General features: G+C 31.1%; 1 protein-coding gene across 3 annotated transcripts in view; it reads left to right on the top strand.

Moving 5' to 3' along the window:
- Window positions 1–19,080, top strand: part of RAB11FIP2 (RAB11 family interacting protein 2) — a 66,767-nt gene extending 47,687 nt beyond the window's left edge. For 2 of the 3 annotated variants that reach the window (XM_074295719.1, XM_074295720.1), the window contains 2 exons: window positions 8,690–8,735; window positions 17,904–19,080. In XM_074295719.1, the coding sequence (XP_074151820.1) occupies window positions 8,690–8,735; window positions 17,904–18,131 (274 nt within the window). In that variant the 3' untranslated portion in view covers window positions 18,132–19,080. Of the gene's footprint in view, window positions 1–2,454; window positions 2,514–8,689; window positions 8,736–17,903 lie in introns of all 3 variants that reach the window. The other variant, XR_012487078.1, reaches the window with a different exon arrangement.
- Window positions 19,081–20,182: the final 1,102 nt, after the last annotated feature.

The raw sequence follows: 20,182 nt of genomic DNA, 5'->3' as shown, positions 1-20,182 counted from the left end.
AAGCCCTATTAAGCTGTGTTTGATACTGTGTTTCTCACACCAATCTGGCACTGGTGAGTAGGATGGATTGTAACAGAAAGTATCAAACAAGGAGTGTGGATTATAGCAGAAATTGGAATAGAAAGTAAAAAGGTTAGCAAATAATCGACAGGACTGGATTATTTATTGAATCTAGGCAGGATTAATCAATCTCTCTCTCTCTCTCTCTCTCTCTCTCTCTCTCTCTCTCTCTCTCTCTCTCTCTCTCTCTCTCTTTCACACACACACACACACACACACACACACACACACACACACACACATTTTTTTGGTGGAGGCAATTGAGATTAAGTGATTTACCCAGACTCACACAGCTAGGGAGTGTTAAGTACCTGAAACCAGATTTGAACTCAGGTCTTCCTGATTCCAAGGCTAGTGCTCTATCCACTGCATCACAACTACCCCTTTGAGTTCCTGGTAGGATGTGCTACAGATAACTGGAAGTACGAAACAGCTTGGAAGAGAGTGGTCAGGATTGGAAATAGAGATTTTAAGGTTATTTGCATAAAGAATTTGGGAATGAATGACCTGAGATTTCACAGCAAGAGAATAATGAGAAGGAAATAGGAATTGAGACAGGATCTTCTGTGGGAAAATCTTTGATTTAGAATCAAAGGACCTGGAACCAAAACCCAGATCTTCAATTTTTATTTTTATTTATTATTAAATTTATTTTTCCAAATACATACAAATATAGTTTCCAACATTTACCTTTATAAAACCTTGTGTTCCAAATTTTTTCCCCTCCTCCCTTTTCTCTCACCAAGACATCAAGCAATCCGATATAGGTTAAACATGTGCATATTCCAAATCCCATACTCAACATGCTGCACAAGAAAAATCAGATGAAAAAGGGAAAAAAATGAGAAAGAAAACAAAATGCAAGCAAACAACAACAAAAAGAGTTAAAATACTATGTTGTGATCCATGCTCAGTCCCCACAGTCTGCTCTCTGAGTGCAGATGGCTCTTTTCATCACAAGACCATTGGAAATGGCCTGAATCATCTCATTGTTGAAGAGAGCCATGTTCATCAGAATCAATCATTGATATAACTCATTCAGCCCTTCTCCAACTCAGTTTCCAGTTTCTTGCTACTACAAAAAGAGATGCTGTAAATTTTGCACATGTGGGTCCTTTATGATCTCTTTGGGATACAGACCCAGTAGAGACACTGGATCAAAGAGTATATAGTTCATAGCCCCTTGCCCATAGTTCCAAATTGTTCCCCAGAATGGTTGGCTAAGTTTACAACTCCACCAACAATGTATTAGTGTTTCAGTTTTCCCACATCCCCTCCAGCATTTGTCTATCTTTATCTTTTCTTGAAATCTTAAGCCAATCTGAGAAGTGTAAAGTGGTACTTCTACAGTTCCCCTCATGTTTCTGGACCCCAGATTTGATGTAATTAGCCTAAATTAAAGATCCTCAACCGTTTTATTATGGCTTGGGTTCTTTTGTCAGTCTTAGTGAAATTTATTTAGAACTCAGAATGTTTGTTTTTAAGGTCATAAATCAAAATAGCACTACAAAGGAAACCACTAGTATTAGAATATAGATATAAAAAATTAAAACAAAAATTCATAGATTCAGGTTAATGCTTGAACTACATGATTTTTTTAAATAAAGGAACCTATGACTTTGAGGAATATTGTAAGAAGAAAATGACCATCAAAAGAGATGGAGAGGGTAACTAAGATGGCATAATGAATAGAGAACCTGCCCTAGAGTCAGGAGGATCTGAGTTCAGTCCAGCTTCAGACATTTGATATTTAGTAGCTGTGTAACCCAAGGCAGTCACTTAACCTCAGTTGCCTTGGTCAAGTTCCCCCCCCCAAAAAAAAAAATGGAGGAAGGATGCTCAAAAAGGAAAAAAATAAAAAAGTAGCATTTTGCAAGTGCCATATTGTGTATACTGATCAAGAAAAATCTGAATAAAGGCTGTTGATTTTATATATTGGGAGATTATTGGCTGAAGAGGAGAAAGTTTCAATAGGTTGAGGAATGGTGAAAGTAGATTTTTAAAGGAATAATTAAGAATAAAGTAGAGACGGGGGCAGCTAGGTGGCGCAGTGGATAGAGCACCAGCCCTGAATTCAGGAGGACCTGAGTTCAAATCTGGTCTCAGACACTTAACACTTCCTAGCTGTGTTAAGTTCCTTAACACTTAACCCCCAGCCTCAGGGGAAAAGAATAAAGTAGAGATAAATAAACTTATTTTTATAAAAGTAGAGCAACAAATAAACTTATTTTTAGAAATTTTAAGATTAACAAAAAAAATTAAATGAGAGCTTGAGGGGAGAGCTTGCTTGTATGTGACTTTTACCTTAAGTTTCTTTTGTTAAGAAGAATTTGACATGTAAACTCCTTTTTGGCTTCTTTAGGGAGTAATGACTGAAATTCCTCCCTTTTTCAGAAACTTCATCATTTGTTATTGAAGTTGAAGCTCATCTTTTCAGGATTTGTTATTTGAAGGTACAACTTGATTTCCTTTATTTTTTTAGAACATAATTTTCCAGGTTTTTTTTTTTTTTTTTTTTTCCCTTTACTCTTATTTAACAAAAAGTAGCTTTATACTATTTGGGCTGTTTTTTCTTTGATGTGTGAAAGACTTCATGACTATCTGTTATTTACTTTATGTTGATGTTTCAAAACTGGAGTGGAATGTATAGCAAGTTTAGTTTACAGTTTCTTTCTGCTATCATGATGAGTTTTCTGTCAAAAGGTATTTTGCCATCTTTAAGTAGACACTGGTTTTCTATGTATGATAGTCTAGCATTTTACTTTGTATTTTTGTATGAGACAATTAATTCTCAAGTTTCTGTTTTCAAGTTAGAATCTGAGATCCCTAAATACCATAGGAAGTGGTTTTGTCTCTTGATTTTTTACTCCGAAAAAGAATCATAGAATTTAAAAGTTGTATGAATGTAACCCATCTTCTGAAGAAATCCTTGGGTATGTAACTTATCCAGCAAGAAACCATTGTTTTAGATAGTCTGATTTTGGTTCTAATTGTCATTTATTTCTCACTTTTAAAATTTTTTGATTGCTTCTGAATGATTCTATAGGTTCTTAAATTGTTCCGTTTTATTATGTTAGAGTATTTTGTTTGTCATCTGGGGTTTTCACTTTTTTTTTTTTTTTTTTACTTTTATCCATCTCCTAATTTTCTATGCAAAAACGCCCCCAATTGTTTTTCTTCAGCCTCCAGCCACCACAAAGGTGGATGATGGAATGAATCTGTCTCTCAGTCCCACCCTGGCTGATTGTCTTAGCTTTATATGCTCTATTTTAATTACATCATAGGTGTGAATCTTGTAGTACGTGTACTGAATTAGAGAACTCTTAATCACCATGCTAAACTAGATAACTATTGTCTATCAATTCCACTGAGTTAGTACAGAGTTCTGGCCCATAACATCATCTGCTTTCTTTTGTTTTAGAACATAGGTGGTCATGCCCTCCCTGGCTTCTCCCAAAAAAGGTGATCACCCCTTCCCTGACTGCTCAAAAAAAGGGGTGAAAACACCAAAAAGGAGGTGATCATGCCTTCCCTGACTCTTAAAAAACAGGGTAAAAACACCAAAGGAAATGGGGAATCAAACCAGATTAATGGGTCCCCTGTTCATTTTATTTTGGTGTTTGAATAGAAAAATGATTTCCAAGTCAGGAAAACCTAGCTTCAAGTGCTATGTTTGACAGAAGCTGGGTGACACTTAACAAATTATTTAATCTCTCAGTGCCCCTGCTCTATAATTTCTACAGAAGAGGCAGATCATCTTTGGTAGAGAAAGTTTCTCACTTCAAGTTCCTGGTCCTGATAAAATCTCAAGTGTAGTTTTAAAAATATTCTGAAAAATGCATTATTTAGTATTTCTACTTTGCTTTTTTTATAATATTTGGTCATTATTCAGTGCCTTAGTATAGTATATAGAAAAGGGATTGTGTGGTGCTAAGAAATATGTATAGTCTTCATTGTTTTCTTTTAGAAGATGCTCTCAATCTTTCAGCCCTGAGTTCTTAATTTGTTCAGTTCTGTATTTTTTCTTTTTGTCTACTATTAAATTTGTCCAGCTTTAAGAAATGAATGTTAGAGTTGCCCACTATTATTTTTGAGTAATTTGAAGATTACCAATCTTTTATTAAATACATAACACTTAAGTATTCTTCTAGAATATTTTTTTAAAATTACAGATTTGTATCCAGAGAGAAAAGTAAGTGTCAAGATTCTGAGGCTATAGTTGAACTCTAGTCCTTCTTAGGTCAGGGCTTGTGTTGTATCTAGTGCATCATTTAGCTGCTCTAGATTTTTCTCTGAAACTTTTCCTCCTTCCCCTCCCCAAGAGACATTCTTTATAACAAAGAATTTTCTTAAAAGAAAAAGACCTCACCCCCCCTCAAAAAAAAAGTAGTGATAATGTTCTTTTGATTACACATTTTCCATGCCCTTTTTAGGAATGACCAAATAACTAATGGGAAAGAATATAATTTTAATTCAGGGAGACAAGTTTCAGATGAGAAATTTTAATAGATCGCATTAACTAATAGAATTAATTAATTCGTTAATTGCAGCTATTGCTTTATTAATGGCAACAGTATTTCACTTCATATGATTTGATCCAGATTATGATAAAAATTTGTAATTTTAAAAAGTACTTTATTCTAGAACACTAAGTGTTATATATTTAATAAAAGATTGATAATCTTCAATAAACATTTTACTTGTGTTTGATACTAAGGAATTTGTAGAAGCCAATTCAGTGCTATTTTGTTCTTAAGTATTCTTATTCTATAAAAGAACAACTTGTTCTTTCTTTTAAAAACTTCATCCTTTTTAGCTATATAAAGAATTTGTAGGAAGTCTTGAATAATAACTCTAATGGTTTGGCTATTATTATCATAATTATCTTTATTATTTTTTAAAGACTATATTTCACCCGGCCTATTGACATAAAACTATTAAGGACTCATTGTTTTTAAAAACACAAAAATTCCTTAGATGATATATCTATGCATTTTGAATTTTAAATGCTATATAATTTTTCAACAGAAATTATTAAAAATTTCAAGTGCCATAAAGTAAAAATGTCAACATCTTACCTTGCTGCACAATGGTTTATTAATGTAAACTTTTCTTTTTGCAAAAGTCCTTTAGTACTTCAAAATTTTAACTTACAATCCTAAACTTTGGTACAGATATTTATATATTTTAGTACCCAGAATTTATTTTATGTATCCTTAAAAACAGCGTTCTTTTAACCTGTCAGCAACTCAGTTGAGCAGTCAGTTTGTATTATTCAATATCTTGTCTGACATGAGGACAGCAGACTGAAGAGAAAGATATCACAAATTGGTGCCACACTTCGATAAATAAAGACATTTTATTTTTCACCAAGCTAATTCAATCCAGTTCAGTTAACTCATTTTCTCCCCTTAAGGACAGATCAAAAAAGGCAATCTGTGAATGACTGAGTTCATCATGTGTTTGACACATCAGTGTGAGAATAAAAAGCAGGCTATGAGGGAGGGTTCCTGTCTTTACACTTTAGACAATACCCGATAAAACAGGCCTCTCACTCAGATCTCCTTTATGTAGTGAGGAGGGCAGAATGCCTCAGATGACTGTTAAAACAGGTATAATGAGAATTAACTCAGACTTGATTGACTAGACACCTTTTTTCTTTCCAGTTGTTACCGTATACAATACTAAACTATTCTCATGTTTTTCAGTTGGTTGGCTTTCACACAAGTTACAAAATCTATCATAGGCTTAGATAGACTGGATTCCGAATTTTTCACCATTTTGAATTATTTTACTTTATAAAGATTTCTATATTTACATATATTCTTTTTATTTTTTTAAACCAAAGGAACAATTAAATTTTTTTTAAATTACTACTAGAAGGCCAAATAGAATTTTTTTAAAAATTGAAAGCACATTCAATTTCCATTAAAAATGTTTAGTTCTTTTTAAATTATTAAAACTAAATTTTATATCATCTAGATTTTGCCTTGAAACTTTTCCTTTCTCCCATTCCCAAGAGACATCTTTTCTAACAACAAAGAATTTTCTTAAAAGAAAAAGAGGAAGACCCCCCCCCAACAAAATCAATAATCAATACATCTTTAAAAAAAAAAAAAAAAATGAAGAAGGGGCAGTTAAGTGGCTCAATAGATAGGGCACCAGCCCTGAAGTCAAGAGGACCTGAGTTCAAATCTAGTCTCAGACACTTAATACTTTCTAGCTTTGTGACCCTGGGCAAGTCACTTAATCCCAAATGCCTCAGCCAAAAAAAAAAAAGAAGAAGAAGCCTGATATCATATGAAGTATTGTATGCTAGAAGATGGCTTCTCATATATTGTATGAGAAGCTAAGCTTCTTGTTTGTAATTTCACAATGTTCTTTTTCTATTTTGTGGTGAGTTCATAGCTATCCTTACTTCACTTTAAATGAGTTCATCTAAATCTTTCTGTGCTTCTCAATATTCATTAAAGCCATTGTTTTTTATGACATAAAATATTTCTTTATATTCTCTTAATCAGTGATCATTCTCTTTGTTTCTAGTACTTTGATATAAGAAACACAACTTCAATATTTTGGTATATTGGTCTTTGTTTTTGTCATTAGCCTCCTTGGAAGCCATATCTAGCATTGTGATCTCCAGGTCAGAGGTTATGGATATTTTTGCTACTTTGCCTAATTCCAAATTATTTTCTAGAAAGATTGTACTAAAATAAAATTCTTCCAACAGTGTATTGGTTTACCTGTCATTTAATGATTCCTATAGCATAGACTATTTTCTTTTTATGACATTTTTGCTACTTTGCCTTGGTATGATGTGAAATCTTAGTTGTTTTGTTCTTTTCTGTTATTATTTGTGATTTAGAGCTATGATGAATATGGTATTTTATTGATCATGGTACAAAACTTATTTCATCATGATATAAAACTTGTTATATTATTTGAGGGTATAAAGATAAATATTGTACACGTAAACACAAACAACCCAGTTAATATATGCATGGCTCTCTCCGTATATGCAAATATAATATACAAACATAATATACAGCTGAATATTAATAGTGAAGTATTAGCTCATTGTATCATAGAGCCAGACTTAGTTTAATATTTTATTTTTTTTAATCTCAAAGGGTGCTTAATGTTTCTTATTCTCAAACTCACATCTTTCACCTTTTTCAAAAAAATCTGATCAATACCAGTATCACACTACTGCTTTTGAGTCTAAGGCTATAGTCAGAGACTTAAAAGGCCACAAGTAGTAGAATTTTATATCTACTTCTCATTACTCCTCCTTTGAGTGTCTGGTCTTCAATTCACTACTTCTACTTTTCTCAAAAGATGTAATGCCACACAATTGTCTACCTTCCATTGCTCAATTGCATTTTATATGCATTAGATATAATTTTTTTATTTAATCCTTGTGTTAAATGTTTAACCCTAATATCTGTATATTCTTGTTGCCCTTCTTGAATTTCAAGCTCCTAAATGGAAGAGCCTATGAATTATTTGCTTAAATACTTGATACAACCTGGTCTAGTAATAAAGCTATTCTAAACTTATGGTGGTGTTGAATTGCATTTCTAATGACTCCTAGCCTGGACCTGATGGAGTTTCCTTAATATATACTGGGAGTTTAATGTTTATGGGCAAAAAAAACCCTATCATTTTAATATTGAGGCTAGAAATAACAACTTATTTGGAAGTTATCAAACCTGTATAGCCATGTAAATTTATAGTGTTGTATATCTTGAAGTGTTTTTAAGAACAGTAATATAGTTTTATAAGTTTATGTAGATTTAGTCTTTGATGTCCACATACTTTATGTAGATCTCCTAAAAGTTAAAAAGTAAAATTAATTGTTCTCATAGGAATCCATTTGTAGTATACCCATAATTCATTTTAATTCAGTAATAGCAGTACGTATTAAAAATATAAGAAATTTTGCCCATTTGCTGTATTTTGTAGAAAGTACAATAGTTTTAAATAATCAGTGAAAAAGTAGTTGGTATCTACACAATTCAGTTCTAAATAAGTTTTTGTTCATCATTCATTTCTTAAAAGTTTATGTCAAAAAATTACTGCATTTAGAAGGAATCTTAATTTTTTTCTCTTTTACTTTTTAGTGTGAATATTTAAATTTTAAGACCACTGTTAAAAATACTTATTCCAGGATGTGACCCACACAATTAGAATTAAATTTTAATTTTGCTGAAATCTATGATTTAGAGGATTTTTGCCTCATTATTTATTCTTTGAAGTTCCAAATTTACTTATGATAAAATGCATGTATCTTCTGGTATTAATAGTATTAGTATTATTAATTAATACTTGTAGTAATATTTAATATATAAATTTCATTTTTGCAAAGTATCTCTTTACACTCAAGTTTATTGCTTTAGGAGCAGTAGATTGAAGACTTAATTTCTGTGATGTACATAAATACACAATGCTTACTTGCACATTTTAAACTTTAACAGTTTGTGAATGTTATCAATTTTCCTTCTGTTAGTAATTATGTAAGATGTTATCACAGAAATTACTTTGGTGTTGGTTTTAAAAAGTATAATTTTGTATTCAATGTAAGCTATACTTTCTATTTGACATATATGTATATTTTTTTCTTATTCAGTTTTCATATGAAACCGACAAACAGTGAAGAGCTCAGGAAAATACTGGTGAGTTAACATCATTACAAACACCTGAAATTTTCCTTTTATCAATAGAGTCAAATTACTAACATTTCTATAAAATAAATGCTCTTTGAATCCTATATAACATGATGTGGGATCCATACCAGCTGTAAAATTTTTAGTAAATAGTGTAATTATAGTTGAGAGTTTTGAGTATATATGTATTTCATTTGTTTTGATAATAGTTTAAGGATAGTGTTAAGGTGAAGGAGTATGTGTTACAGAATATGGAAATGACAATTGCAAGAATGTTTTTGTTTCCTGAGACATGCATAACTTTGAAGCAAAGACAATGTTTGAATAACCTGAGTATCATATATGAAAAGTATTAATCTGGTTTCTGTCAATCCAAGACTACACCTTTTTAAAAATACACTTGCTTTTTGTTCTGATGGCAAAGATTTTAAGTGTCCTAACTATCCTATTTCCCCTTGAAGACTTTTAAAGTCAGATACATGTAGTGCCAGAATAAATACTTTTCCTAATATTAAATATTAACATTTCCTCAATTTTATTTCTTCTGGTTTTACTTCCCTTCTTTTTAGTCTCTTGAAATTCATTGTTAGGTCACTGTTTAAAATTAGGTTTTATTTACAGCACATATTAAACCAAGTGATGAGTTGCTTTAGGAAAATATGAGCAAATATAGTCATGATCTTGGTGTAAAAGATATCCCCAAATAGCTGAAACTGGGGCTCTAATCCAAGAGGCTCGAAGTTAGTTTTTGCTTAATGCATATGATATAGATGAATAGTAATAATAAGATTTTTTTAAAGTGTTAAATCACAATTTATATGATATGATAAGCTTATGAAATGATGGATTTATTAGGACTTATTTTATAGATCCTCAAAATCTTTTAATTTTTAAACTATAAAGTATTATAGAATAATATGATTGTACCATTTTTGTAAATAGGTTTTAAATTTTGATGTTTTGTAAAAACCTACCTAAATTTCTATGTATGACAGACTGATAGGAAATGTCAGAGTGTATGAATTCAGCCTTTGATCAGATTGTAAACTGAATTTTATCAGCCAGTTACTTAATCTCAAACAAAACAAAACATCAAAAAATTGACTTAACATGGTAGCTATTGTCTCTAAAGTAACCTTAATTACATTTCTATGTGCTTGTAAATGTATTTCTCCAAATCATGTAATTCATTACTGTAAAAGCATCCTTAGAATTCTTTAAAGAAATAAAACATGAAAATTGTTTGATTTAAAGGATTTAAAGGTGATAAAAGAATTCCTTGATGTGTGATTATTTTTCTTCAGAATACTAACTATCCTTAATAACAGTTAAAGGATTACTAGGTGTTGTTAATTTTAATGCAAGATATAATTAAAAGGAGAAAAAGCTTCCTCATATTGGTTGTTGTTTTTTGAGGAAAAAGTATTTGAAAAATTTTTTATGAAGATTATAAGATGTTTGAAGTAATTTACATTAAGTTCTCCAATAATAGCAATCCACCAGGTTATTTTTTTCCCTCTGGACATAGTGTTTTGTAATTAAGTTTGTATGTCTTATATTCTGGTGCCAACACCTGTCTCTGAAAGCACAGTGTTTAAACAGGAGCAGTAGCCAGTTGAAAGGGCAGTGTGAGCTCTTTAAGGCCTAATTAAGAACTGAAAGGGAGATCAAGGGAGTAGGACAAAAGATGTGAAAGTAGCTGAGATGATATTCCCAGAGCAAAGTTCCTCATTAGAACAATAATGAGATGATCAGAGAATGCCAAGCCTTCATCTTATCTCTCTCTCTCCTCTAGTTGCCTTGGATGTCAGTTAGTACCCCACCAATATTTGGTTACCAGGACAATCTTTCTTTAAATCTTTAGCTATTTTGAGTCCTGATAATTTTCTTTTGTTTAAATTTAAGTATTGAAAAAGATAACACATTTCTTAATTTAAAATATAGAATTTTGCACATAAAGGAAAATATAGATTATCTAGGAAACCAATATCATATGAATGTGTATATTAATATAAAAATTCAGAGTTGATAATTCATAATAGTTCCATTATTCTTTCACCCCATCCTCAAATACTTAAAAAAATATTCTTATTGTCCCCATATGGAGATTTTATTGATGGGAAGATGGTTTGCATTGATTTTCAGCATAAGAAAACATCTTAAAAACAAGTGTTTTATGGCATCAACTAGGAAACAATGTAGAACAATTAGGAATCTCATTTAATGCTTGTTTTATAGTTTTGCCAAATTATATTTTCCCCAATGCCACCTCTTTTCCAAATATAGTACATAAATTATTTTTAGGTAATTAGAATTGTATATTTGGATTCCAATTTAGCTCTAAAACACTGTTAACATTGTTTTGTTTGTAAATAAATATATTTACAACCCAGTGGATTACTGTATTTATATTTTCTTCATAAGCTAATATTTTTGCATCTTTATAAAAAAAAAGATATTTTTTCCAGGTTAAGTATAAAAAAGGCAATATAAAAATCTTTTTAAAAAATAGAGTTGCATAATTTTCTAATCTGGAATAAAATCTGTAACTGTGTTCCAACTATGTTTTTAATTACTCTGTATTCTTTCCCAGAATATAGCTCATAATACATGTGTTCCTAAGATGTTTATTTACTACAAAACTTCATGCAAAATTTCTGGGACAAAATACTCACATAGACATAAGAAAGCTCCATGAAATATATTAAAAAAATTATCTTGTAGAAATTTATCTTGTGTAAACTGTCCTTTTTTTGGGGTATTCCTTTAAGTATCTTTGTATCTTAGTATGTATTGGTTCTAAAGATCTATCACAGAGTTCTAGAATAATCATATATTTGGGGAAATTATATTTCCATATGCTGTTTTTGTCATGGTTAATTTAAACTTATTATTCAGATAGTCTTGAAAACTATTATTGTTTATTTCTGGTTTTCAATGTCTCACAAAAAGTGTTAGTTAAATAAAGCTTTTCTGTATAGTAGCTTATGATATCAGTAATTTGGGAATTATTGCAAAGCAATTTCAACAATACATTACAAATATAGAAAACTGAGTATAGACAATGCATATTTTGATTATTATAAGGAAGATATTGGTGAATTAACTGTGGTCTTGTCAGATTGAGCAAGAATAAAGCCAATTACTTCATAATGTATCCTCTGTAGTTTCATTTATTTAATTCCCACACTTACTGATTTGTCACAAAATTTATCACAAAAGTCCCTGGTAAGGAGAAATATTTTAGTATATGAAATCTTACCAAACACAACCCATATTGCCTGAATCTTAGATTTGGAAAGGAACTTAGAATATCAACAATTTCATGTAACATATGAAAGTCCAGAGAGGTCAGCATTTCACCTTACATTATACCAAAAGTGATTTATCTTGTAGAAATTTATCTTATGATAACTGTCTTTTTTGGGGTATTCCCTTAAGTCTCTCTGTATCTTAGTATGTGTTGGTTCTAAAGATCTATCACAGAGTTTTAGAATTTATCTAAGGTTCAGAATTTCAAAACCTGTTTCTGGACAGGTCTTAGATCCATTATGATATCCATTCCCATGATAAGAATTATTTGGAACAAACCATGTTATCTGGCTTTCACATTATGCTTGCTTCATTTCTTTCCTTACTACAATTGGATCTTCAAGAGGAAAAAAAAACAAAAAACTCAGAAAAACAAAGTGATTTTAGATCCAAAATGAGTTTTTAGAAATTATTTTGGTATTTTATTTTAAATTTTTTAGATTTTTACAAATATTTAGGTATATTTCTTAAATACATAGAAAAAGTATGTATATGTATCATATGTAGTCTGACTGTGTGTGTACATATCTATGTGTGTATATAGATATATGATATGTGTAATATGGGACTAGATCTTTTCAAAAGATCATTCAGAAACAGCTAATATATTCAGGCTAAGCACATTTACAAATTGAATTATTGTACATTCATAGCTATGACTAGTTGAAATCAAATTAATACTTATATATATGTTTCCTACATCTTTTTGCATATTCTTCAGAAGAAAATTGGTTACATGGATAAAAGTGCAAAAAAGTCAATTAACTATAGTTCCTAAAATATCTCACTAAGGGGGAACAAAAGATTATATAACACACACAGTACTTTCAACAATTGAGCTATTGGAGAGAAAATTCTGTTTTTCAAAAGTAAGTGTCATGAAAAATAAAGGAAGCTTAGGAAAACAGGGTATTTTGAGTGTCTGACTCCAAAATTGGGTGTTTTGTATGCAAAAGGCTAACATAATTGAATCAGTCAAAAAGCATTTATTTGGAATCTACTTTGTGCTAGAATCTGTACCAAGTTTTGGGGGATATAAGTAGAATAAAGGAAATAATACTTTAAAATTTTTAATTTCAAATGGCGGAAACTGACAGCCTTTAATAGGGTGGTACTGAAGAGTCAGACTTTAAAGATGTAGTGCAGGTAAGGCACTTGGCCATGTATTAGATAAGGAGATTGAGGGAAAATAAGAAGTTAAAGATAATGTTGATAATGAAGATAAAGTTAGGACCCTGGGAGACTCTGAGTGATTATGAGGGATAGGGAAGTTGAGAAAAGGGAACAGTTTAGGGAAAAGATAAGCTCTGTTTTATGTATCTTGAGGTTGAGCTATATCTGGAACATCAGTTTGAAATGTCCAATAGGTCATCGCTAATGCAAGATTGAAAGTTAGGGAAGAAGCCAAATAGACATCAGTGTCTTTATTTGTTGTATGTATAAAGCTGTATCTGTATAAATCTTTTTTTTTTTTTTTTTTTTTTTTTGCTGAGGTTTCCTATGTGTATAAGTGTATATGAGTAGATAAGAGTAATTGGCATGTAGAGAGTATACAATGGCCTTCAGGCCCTCATTTTCTCTAGCTACCTGACACTGCCCATATTTAGGTTTCTTCTGGGGCATCCCTTTGATTGATTGCCAAGTTTAGAAATGTCACCTTCCTATGGAACTACTTGTTTTTCCCATATACCATCTAATCCCTACAATGAATTCTCTGATGTTTCCTTTGCATTTGAAATTCAGCCGAGGAGTTAATTGTAAGCACAGGTACATTTCTGTTTATGTTTTGTTGTTTTTTTAAAATAGAATTTCCCATTCCTTCTCTTCATGCTGAGTTTTATTACTAAAAACAATATTAACAATAATACAGTGGTACACAGAAGTGCCGGTAATTCATGGTGCACATATCTTCCTCAGTTAATTTTCTGTTGACTCAAGGGTTCTTTATGTAAATCATCATATCTGTCTTCTGCAAAAATCTTTAATTTTCTTTTTCCTTGTGCTTATTTCCTCATTGTCTTTGTCTTGCCTTATTGCAGTAGCCAGCATTTTATAGCACTCAAATACTAGTGGTGATAATGGACATTCTTGTATAACCTTTGATCTTATCAAAAGTCCTCTACATGTCCTCATTATGTGTCTCATTGGCATATAATTGGGCAGAATAGTTTCAGTTAGTTTTATTTGTTTATTGTTAATCTATTTCATTCTTTTTTAAAAGCCTGCAATGTACTGCTGAAAACATGTGTACTCCTTTCTATTCCCATTCAGCAATTGCCATAGATATGTTATATATCTAAAATTGTACTTATCTTTTGTTTTTATTAATATTTATCTAGGTCTAAAAGATGTACATAGAGGTTCCCCTCTATTAATAATTTTATTACATCATTTCTTCCTGAAACAAATCCAGCTTCAACTATTTAGATGATAGGCCATTTAGTGTGTGTGTGTGTGTATATATATATATATATATATTTAGTATTGCTATTACATTTTCTGAGCTATTTTTTAAAACATAATGTAGTTTCCTTTGAATATCTTTTAGTCAAGTCTGGATTTTTTGTTTTGTTTTTTTCCTTTTTCTTTCTCTCAGATTCTGCCTTTTTGAGTGAAGCAAAAATAATATTTGTCCCACACTGTTTAACTTTATGAAACTACATATTGTTGGATCTGCTTTCTAATGTATTCTCTCTTCTATTCCATTTTATAGATTAGTTCATTTCATTTAAATTTACAGTTTTGAGAGTTCATTGTGAATTTATCTCTAATCTTATATTTTTTCCTACCAGTTTCTTGTGTCCTCTTTAGAAAAAAAAAGTGTTGATGAGGAAGGAGTATGTTTAAAACCAGTGCTTTAGGTTTGATGCAAAATGTGTCTGCTCCTACCTACCTACTTTCCATCCTCTTCCTTCTCTTTTCCTTATGCAGAACTTAGTCACAAATTCTTATACTTTATTTCCTTTTAAACCCTTCTTGGACTTCCACCCTCCTCCCTGTATTCACTTTCCTTTTTCCTCTTTACTTCTAGTTTCTCTTGAGTGAACTATATTTTTCTATAACTGAAAATGAAGTTCAGGTATCACATCCTTCCCTTATCATTTGTTTCATCTTTAATTTAGGGCCTTTCCTCACCCTTCCCCCCCCAGTTTTGTGAAATAATTTCTTCCACTTGTCTGCTTCCTTTTTTTCTCTTTAGTTTCTTTTTTTCTTTCATTCCTTCCTTTTTAAGATCATCAAAACAACAAAATCAGTACTAAAGATCTTTCTTATGTAGCTCCTTTGATTAAAAAAAAAAAGTTCTGAGGAGATACTTGTATTCTCTTGTTAGAATATAAACACTTCCATTTTTATTAGTTCCTTATGATAGTTTGCTCATATTTCCCTTTTTATGTTGTACTTTTTCTCCATTGGTATGTTAAATTTTCTACTCAGCTTTAGTTTTTTCATCACGTATTACAAGTCATCAAGTTGATTTAAAATCCATTTTTCCTTTGTATGATTTTATTTGGTTTTTCTGGGTAGTTTATTAATAGTTATCCATCTATATATTTTGCCTTTTAGAATATATTCAGAGATTTGTGTTCCTTTAGAGTGGTAGTTGATAAACCTTTTGAGTTTCTACCTGTGGTTCCTCAGTAATTAAAGTCTTTATTTCAGACTGTTTGAAATATTTTTTCCCCCTTTCATTTGGAAGTTTTGTAGTTTATCTTTCTGAGAGCTTTCATTTTGGAAATTACTTCAGGAGATGACCAGTGGATTCTTTATATTACCCCTTAATAGTCATAGATGTAGGTAGTTTTATTATTTCCTTAAATATAACATGTAGGATTTTTTGTTTGTTTGTTTTTGGTTTAAAGCTTTTAAACAGTTCACTGATACTTAAATCATTTCTCCCCAGTCTGTTCTCCAGGTCAAAGTTTTTTGTTTTGTTTTTTAATTGGAGTTTTTTGTTTTTTACCTTTTCCAGTCTTTTGAAACTCTTAATTCATGTCTTCCTAGGAAACCTAGTTCAACTTTGTGTCCAAGTTGTGTTTTTCTTGGCAATTTTGATTTGAAAATATTTTGGAATCATTTATATGGTGAGATTGTTTTTACTCATTCTTATAGGCATACTTCCTGAATCTGGACTTTGTTAAGACCTTACTCTCCTCACCTGGAGAGTGAATGAGTAAAATATATATATTTAACAAGAAGTCTTTCCCTCCTTAATACTGGAACTCTTGCCCTGTTGATTTTCTTCATTTTATCCATCTTGGATATGGATAGTGAGAGATAGTGAGTTCAGTAGACATCTTACACTCATTTTGTCCAAAACTCAACTTATCTTTCTTCCTAAACTCTCACCCATTTTTTGATGCACTGTGGAGGGCAAGGCTTACATCCTAAAGACATCTTTTTTTCTCACAATTTCTCTACAACCCCTCCCTCTCACAGATTCATCTTTTGTCAAAAGGTGAATCCTACCTCTCATCTCTGATAGCTACACCATAGCAGTAGCCTGTTGGTTACCACAAGTCTCTCTCCAATCTAGTTCATCCCCCAATTATTTGTCAAAGTAATCCTTCGCGCAGATCAGACCATGTGTCTATTTCTAACACACATATCCACATCCCTCTCCCTAGGCTTTCCTTTCAGAATCAAATGTTGTTTAGTGTTCAAAGCCTTTCATAACCATCCCAGTCTTCTTGTAGCATGTACCTCTCCTCCTCCCACGAAGTCTTTGATGCAGTGGTTCTGGCATCCTTGCTGCTCCATGAACATCTTCCCTGGCTGTCCTCCTAGCCCTCCTCATCCTTGCTTCATGGCTTCCTTCAATCCCATCTAAAATTCCACCTTCTACAGAAAGCCTTTCCCAATCCTTCTTAATATTAGTGCCTTATTCTGTTACTTCCTATTTGTCATATATGTTTGCTTGTTATCTCCCTGATTAGCTTAGATTGTTAGCCCTTAAGGATAGGTACCATCTTTTGCCAATCTTTGAATCCCTAGCTCTGAATGTAATCCTTTGCACATAATAAGCAGTCAATAAATGCTTATTGACTAAATAGATGACAACTTGTCATTTATGTTATATGTTTTTCTAATATTGCTTGGACTAACTGTTCATTGAGCTACATTCCAACCCCAATATTCTGTAGCTTTTTGATTTTGTAATTGCAACTCTCTTGCTTTTTTTTTTTTTTTTAAACATATTAAATACTTAAAATATATGTGGGGCCTATACCTTATGTCACATTCTATCTAGTATTATATCATAAATAGTGTTTGTGTGTTGTGACTATAAAGAAGTGAAACTGATGTCCATAAGTGAAAATGTTACCACTTTATAGTGGAACAACATTTATTGCACAGAGATTTCTGAGGTTAACTAGTTGCTCTTTATAGTTTCATTCTTTGAAAGTTTCTATCTGTAAAATTATTTAGTTAAATATTAATATTCCACTTGATTTTAGTTATAAGCCATTTGCAATTTGTCAAGGGAGACCTGCCTTGTGACAGAAACAAAGAACTTTAAGTTTGAAAAACAATAAAGTGTAAAGAGCATGTACTGTTACTAAAAAGAAAACAATGTACCAACCAGCTTGAAATTGAATAGGTTTTATTTTTGAGAAAGCATAAACTTCATGGAGATTTTTATTTGAGATTTGTGTAAGCAAATATATACTGGTCCTTTTGTTGTTGTAATTAGGAAAATTATGTAAAAAATAAGTGTTTCTTTTCCAAGATTGATTGACAATCATTCATATCCATTCCTCCTTTAATCTTCTTCCCATATCCTGATTCCTCAAAGCCTTTCTTTGGATCTTACTGTTTACTAATGACATAACATCCAATAAAACAAGTATTTTTATCCTGTTCCAGGATAGCAATCCTTTTGATGCCACTGCAGGGTATCGAAGTCTAACCTATGAAGAAGTAATACAAGAATTGGTGAAACACAAAGAACTACTTAAAAGAAAAGATACCCATATTCGTGAACTTGAGGACTACATTGACAATCTTCTTGTAAGAGTAATGGAAGAAACTCCAAGTATACTCAGAGTGCCATATGAACCTTCGAGAAAAGCTGGCAAATTTTCTAAGAGTTAATAAGCCAGTAACACTGTATTTCATACTTTTAAAATGCTAATGGAAGACACTGTACAACAAGTTTAAATTTTATTACTTTTTTCCTGTTAACTTCTCAGAAATTGTTTTAAATTTAAATATGGGGATTGCCCCAAAAGTATCATCTCTGAAGTGAGCTAGATAATATAAATCTTTAAAGAAAAGGCTAGAATCTCTCAGCAGCATAACTTTTCCTTAGATGTAAATTAGGCCTTCCAAGCCCACTTCTGTATTCCTGATTAATCTATTGGTGCAGGCATTCACCTTTGTAACATTCACCTTCCAAAATGTTTATCTGTTGCAAAAATTTTTCATCATTCAGATCCTGCCTTCTGAAATATGATACATTTTTGATTTTTCAGAAATATTTAGCCAGAGAACTACCAATTACCCATGTGCATAATTAAGTATTTTAAATTTATAATTGGTACCTTTTAAGGCTGAATTTCCTTGTCTTTCATTTGAATGTGTGAATGTGTTTTATTTATTGGTGCAAAACAAAAATCAGTTCATATTAGTATTACTGTTTATGCAGAGATTGTTTTGAATCAGTTATAACCATGTGATATTTGATTTAAGAGTGAACTGCAATGTAATGTAATACTTTAAAATCCATTCTTCGTATTCCTTGGAAGAAATGAATTAAAAGTGGTATAAAGAGTGTCATATTTGTGTAGTTTTGATAATGTCTTAGAATATTACAACTTCAAGATATTAGATATTTGTTGGAACTCATGATGTTTTTAATCCTGAATTTGATTTTTGTGTGAAAAATATAAAATTTGTAACAAACTAATAAAAAATGTGGGGTTTTGTGTTTGTATTTTTAGTAAAAATATTGCATGCTTTTAAAGATGTGGACTAGATGTTAAGAGGAGAAATGTCAAATGTCAAAGAAAGAATGAGGAATAAAAAAAGATAGCCAAATAAACTCCTTGAATAATTTATAGTAGGACAAAAGATGTTTAGGAATTTGCATAAATTGGACAATGTAGGAATAGTGACAAAAGCAAAATACATTTTAAACATTGAGTTTCAGATTAGGGAATTTTTAAAACCTTAAACCCACGAAAAACTAGATAAAGGGATTGTAGTTTTCTAGTGCATGTCCTTACTCAAAGAATAATATATTCTTCAATTCTTGATATAATGAATTTTTTCTGGTATATTTTTCTTTCCTCTAGAAAGCACGCTTAGTTACTTCTCTAGGGCATCTTTAGATATTTTTTGTAAAAAGCATGTGAAATTATCCCATCATTTCAGAAGGAAATGTGATGTTCAAAGAAAAAGAGGGTTTTTTTCTTTTGTTTTGTTTTGTTTTTAAACCTACTATTCAATGAATTTAAAGAAATTATTATAATGATAAGTTAAGAAGGAAGAGTTCTCTTCTAATGTTAAATTCATTTCATTTTGGGATGTCTCCTTATTCTTTAATGAACTTTGTAATTTTTCTGATACTTGTAGCTCAACTTCACTAAAATATATAATCAAGTAGATAGTATTCATTAAAAGAGCTAGGTAAAGAACTTTTAAAAATATAATATTTTGAATTACCTTTTTGATCACTTTAATATTTGGTGTCAGAGTGAGTATACTTTTCCAAAAGAATCTGACTCTTTTACAAGTAGGTATTTATTTCTCCAAAGAGAGTATCATTTTAAAATTCTGAAATAATTTTCCTAAGCAGCATATAGTTCATTTTCTAAAATTTGGAAAATTGATTTTGCCCAACTTTCCCACCTCCAATTTACTATTTTATATTTAGAATCTATGGTGGCTATACCTCAGATAGCAATATGTGATTTTTTTCCCCCCTAATTTGAGATCTTGTTGACAAATATTTTTGAATCTGGTGCCAAAGGTCATGATTTTGATCATTATAATTCACTTAGATTTTTAAAAAAACATTTCTTAAATCATTTTTTTAAATGAAAATATAAGGTAAGGAGTTGTTCATTTTTGTCACAAAGATTCTTAGATATTAGTGTACTTTGGCTAAATATGGTTTTTATGTAATCAGTGTTTATTCTGCC

This window comes from Sminthopsis crassicaudata, chromosome 2 (assembly GCF_048593235.1).
Source record: "Sminthopsis crassicaudata isolate SCR6 chromosome 2, ASM4859323v1, whole genome shotgun sequence".
Lineage (NCBI taxonomy): Eukaryota > Metazoa > Chordata > Mammalia > Dasyuromorphia > Dasyuridae > Sminthopsis > Sminthopsis crassicaudata.
The sequence above is the reverse complement of the archived record's forward strand: the minus strand, read 5'-3'. Positions and strand labels throughout refer to the sequence as shown.